The following is a 4,930-nucleotide window of genomic DNA, read 5'->3' on the forward strand; positions in this document are numbered from 1 at the left end:
TGAACATCTCTGCTCTAAATTGTGGATTGGTGCTCCTATCACCACTCCCACGCTGTATAACAGGATGGATTCAGGGCAGATTGTCTACAGCAATGAGTCAGGCAAAAGTGCTCCACCAACCAGGCCCTTGAATCACCTTCCTTGTCCTGTGAGTCAGCACAGCCTGCCACAGCAAAGTTGTATCAGCCCACTCCTGGAAATGATCAGTGAGTGAAGGGGTGGCCAGCCCCTCCACAACGTGTGGGTGTTTCTCGTAAGGTGGGACGAGAGACTGAGAAAAAAAATAAGACACAGAGACAAAGTATAGAGAAAGAAAAGCGGGCCCAGGGGACCGGTGCTCAGCATACAGAGGACCCACGTCGGCACTGGTCTCTGAGTTCCCTCAGCATTTATTGATCACTATCTCTATCATCTCAGAAAGGGGGATGTGGCAGGACTACAGGGTAATGGTGGGGAGAGGGTCAGCAGGAAAACATGTGAACAAAGGACTCTGTGTCATAAATAAGTTTAAGGAAAGGTGCTATGCCTTGATGTGCATGTAGGCCAGTTTTATGTTTGACTTTACACAGACATCTCTGCGCAGTAAAGAGCAGTATTGCCGCCAGCATGTCTCACCTCCAGTCATAAGGTGGTTTTCTCCTATCTCAGTAAATAGAACATATGATCAGGCTTTACACCAAGACATTCCATTCCCAGGGAGGAGCAGGAGACAGATGCCTTCCTCTCATCTCAACTGCAAAGAGGTCTCTTTCACTAATCCTCCTCAGCACAGACCCTTTACAGGTGTCGGGCTGGGGGATGGTCAGGTCTTTCCCTTCCCACGAGGCCATATCTCAGCCTATCACATGGGGAGTAACCTTGGACAATACCTGGCTTTCCTAGGCAGAGGTCCCTGCGGCCTTCCGCTGTGCACTGTGTCCCTGGGTACTCGAGATTAGAGAATGGCGATGACTTTTACAAGCATACTGCCTGCAAACACATTTTTAACAAAGCACATCCTGCACAGCCCTAAATCCATTAAACCTTGAGTCAACACAGAACCTTTCTGCAAGCACAGACTTGGGGCTAGGGTTACAGATAAACAGCATTTCAAGGCAGAAGAATTTTTCTTAATACAAATCAAAATGGAATTTCTTATGTCTTCCTCTTTCTACATAGACACAGTAACAGTCTGATCTCTCCCCCACATTAGAGAATAAGCATTGCATGTTCATATAATTTCTTGAGTGTTATAACATATTCCATCCAGGATTAAATTTCAGTCCCGTTCATCTGGAATGTTAATCTCTGGTAGGTAAGTTTAGCAACTGGTCCACAGGACTGTGATCAGCCCATGATGGGATCCTCACTTGTGAGGAAAAGAAAGAGAGATCAGACTGTTACTATGTCTGTGTAGAAAGAAGTAGACATAAGAGACTCCATTTTGTTCTGTACTAAGAAAAATTCTTCTGCCTTGAGATGCTGTTAATCTGTAAACCTAGCCCCAACCCTGTGCTCACAGAAAGGTGCTGTGTTGACTCAAGGTTTAATGGATGTAGGGCTGTGCAGGTTGTGCTTTGTTAAAAATGTGTTTGCAGGCAGTATGCTTGGTAAAAGTCATCACCATTCTCCAGTCTCAAGTACCCAGGGACAGAATGCACTGCGGAAGGCTGCAGGGACCTCTGCCCAAGGAAGCCTGGGTATTGTCCAAGGTTTCTCTCCACTGAGACAGCCTGAGATATGGTCTTGTGGGAAGGGAAAGACTTGACCATCCCCCAGCCAGACACCCGAAAAGGGTCTGTGCTGAGGAACATTAATGAAAGAGGAAGGCCTCTTTGCAGTTGAGATCAGAGGAAGACATCTGTTTCCTGCTCGTCCCTGGGAAGGGAATGTCTCAGTGTAAAACCCGATCGTACATTCTATTTACTGAGATAGGAGAAACCTGCCTTATGGCTGGAGGTGAGACATGCTGGCAGCAATACTGCTCTTTACTGCACTGAGATGTTTGTGTAAAGTCAAACATAAATCTGGCCTATGTGCATACTGAGGCACAGCACCTTTCCTTCAACTTATTTATGACGCAGAGTCCTTTGCTCACATGTTTTCCTGTTGACCCTCTCCCCACCATTACCCTATAGTCCTGCCACATCCTCCTCACCGAGATGGTAGAGGATAGTGATCAATCAATACTGAGGGAACTCAGAGAACAGTGTCGGTGCGGGTCCTTCGGTGCAGGTCCTCCGTATGCTGAGTGCCTGTTCCCTGGGCCCATTTTTCTTCCTCTATACTTTGTCTCTGTGTCTTATTTCTTTTCTCTGTCTCCACCTTGCAAGAAATACCCACAGGTGTGGAGGGGCAGGCCCCCTTCACTCTAGAAATTACAAAACATAAGTACAATGAAGAAATTTTAAGTCACCATAATTGTATGGAACAGTCAAATATTGTTAGTATATTCTCCAGAATTTTTCAAATGCATAAGTATATTTTCTGAAAGAAAACAGCCTATTTTGCATTTATCATGCCATGAACTTATATATCATCATACCTAATTTTTTTCTAAGATCAACATCTGTTTTATAATATAGATATTCATGAGTATGATACGAAGATATTAAGAAGTACAAATTGGGAATATTTTCCAAGCAAAAACATGGCATCCTCTACCTATAAACACAAACAATATTAATTCAAACTAAATGTCTTGTTTAACCAATCACAATTTTCCAAAAGATGTTTATGATTTCTTCCAATTACAAGACCATAAAATATATACTATCCTGCAGATCATTTTTTGTCCTCTGACGAATACAGTTATCCTTCCTTTTTTTTATAAAATAATTGTAGTATAGTCTTTTAAATTGATATATACTCTTACAGTTGAGCAGATGTTCCATAATTTACCAAAGTATTTATCTCTCATTGTAATTCTCTTTTTTTTGTAAATTACAAAATTGTGGTTAATATTAAGACAGCTTTTCACCAAATAACTTTTAGAATTGCTGTCAAAGAAAATGAAAAAATTAAATTGGCTCTAGGTTGCCTTCCAACAAGACAATATTTACTTAAATCTTCTACAGTTACAACGCCAATATCTGCAAAAATAGAACATTTCTTAAGTGTGACTTTTAAAACAATCTGGAAACATTGCAAAGTAGGATGATCGCATTCTAATAATTTCATATTCTGAAGTGCCCCACTGTCATCTTCCTTTACTTCTGCAAGGAAACATGTAGATATTAACACAGTTGCACCTTCACCTCCTCTTCCCCTTCCCCACTGGCAGTAGTTTTATAGCAAGCCCGATGTGAGTATTAGCACTTAATGGAGCATCACTCTTATTCTGGGCTTCGTCCATCTAGTCAGCGTCTAATCTAAGCTACAAAAGCCTTACCCAGTCCACAACCCCCGCCCTATCCCCAAATCTAACACTTTCATTGACCACTGGTTTTGGCAACTCTGTGACCGCTTCCTGGCCAGCACCGTGGCTTCTTCAAACCTTGTTTATTTTTCCAAATTGTCCTGGATCTAAGCGTCTTCTCTGCCGTATGGCTGCTGCCTTCCTCTAAGATGGCCGTGCCCATAGTGCTCCAGCTAAGGCTCCACTCTCAGCTATAATGGGCACAGAGGGTGCCGCCATCTTTTTCTTCTCAGCCGGCTGAATAGAATGCCACTGCGCCTTGGCTGGGCACCTGACTCTTGAGTGTCCCTCGCAACGAATAGAGAAAGGCACTGGGGTGGCCAAGAGTGATTTCCACAGCCATTATGGCCGCTTCTGTCAGAAACGCTGCCATGGGCGCAGCCCTGTGACCTCATAGAGCGGCGCCCGCAGTCTGAACTCGCGGTCCCAGGCAGGCTCCATGGTCCTCGCCTCACTCCTTCGTCGTCACCGCTCAGCGTCCCGGAGGCCGCGCAGGAGCGCGTGTGAATAGGAAGCGGTTTCGGACGTGGATGCGGCGTTTTGTCGCTGCCAGTGGTGTCTGGAGAGGTTCGGGCTCGGGTGAGTCGCGTTCTGGGCATGGACTGTAGGTCTGTGTACCCGATGGTGTAGGTCTGTGTACCCGATGGTGCCTGGAGCATCCAGGTTGGGGCTGTATTTGAACGCAGTCGCTGAGGAAGCGGGGAGTTAATGACTGGGCCTTTGGCTGTAGGGGTGAAGAATCTGAGAAAATCAGCTTCGAGTCCGACGCTGTCTGGGTTTGAGGTCCTTGTGAGTCACTTGGTTTGTGGGGCTCAGTGATTGGGAACTGGAATGAGAAGTTTGTACCCGTGAACGCGGGGGCCTGGTTCAGGGTCACAATTTAATGTGGAGCTCAGCCTTAGAGATGTCTGGGTTGGGGAGATGTCCTCTCGGTTTCCTAGACGTTCGGGGTTTCATATTGGATTTAATATGGGGCTGAGTCACGGAGAAGCCTGGTAGGGACTGTCAGTGTGTGTGGAGGTCCAGAGCCCTTTGATAATTGGTTGAAACCTTGAATGCGGGGACAGACTTGAAGGCTGCATTTTCCCCTGCTCAAATCCACTTCCCTCCATCCAGTTCAAGTCCGTCCCTGCGGTCCTTACCAAAAACTTTTTTTGTCTTCCCACATTGCCACTCTTCTCATATGGAGACAGATCTGTGACGTAAAATTCATGACGTCACTTCATAAGCTGTTTAAGTTTTGTAGAGTCAGCAGTGATAAGGTTACATTTCTGATTGTCACTGCTGCTGCGCACTTACCTTAAATAAAGGACCCTGATATTTCTAACAATTCCTTCATTTAGTGCCTCGGACCCTTTTACAGCCTGGGGCAATAAAACAAGGTTCTAAATGTGTGAAGCTCTGCCTTTTTTTTTTTAATTTTTTTTTGTTGAGACGACTCGCTCTGCCGCCCAGGCTGGCGTGCAGTGGCGCTATCTCGGCTCACTGCAAGCTCCGCCTCCCGGGTTCACGCCATTCTCCTGCCTCAGCCTC

At 45.5% G+C, this 4,930-nt stretch overlaps 2 protein-coding genes across 2 annotated transcripts in view; both read left to right on the plus strand.

Moving 5' to 3' along the window:
- Nucleotides 1–4,930, plus strand: part of LOC105514836 — an 87,553-nt gene that overhangs the window by 50,000 nt on the left and 32,623 nt on the right. The window contains exons 10-11 of the mRNA XM_011946493.1: nucleotides 3,874–4,001; nucleotides 4,128–4,173. Of these exons, the coding sequence (XP_011801883.1) occupies nucleotides 3,874–4,001; nucleotides 4,128–4,173 (174 nt within the window). The remainder of the gene's footprint in view (nucleotides 1–3,873; nucleotides 4,002–4,127; nucleotides 4,174–4,930) is intronic.
- The window catches only part of ZNF614 (zinc finger protein 614), a 16,540-nt gene continuing 14,062 nt past the window's right edge, over nucleotides 2,453–4,930 (plus strand). Inside the window, exon 1 of the mRNA XM_011946206.1 lies at nucleotides 2,453–3,976. The gene's annotated coding sequence lies outside the window, so the exon portion shown is untranslated. The remainder of the gene's footprint in view (nucleotides 3,977–4,930) is intronic.

This window comes from Colobus angolensis, unplaced genomic scaffold (genome assembly GCF_000951035.1).
Source record: "Colobus angolensis palliatus isolate OR3802 unplaced genomic scaffold, Cang.pa_1.0 Scaffold25, whole genome shotgun sequence".
NCBI lineage: Eukaryota > Metazoa > Chordata > Mammalia > Primates > Cercopithecidae > Colobus > Colobus angolensis.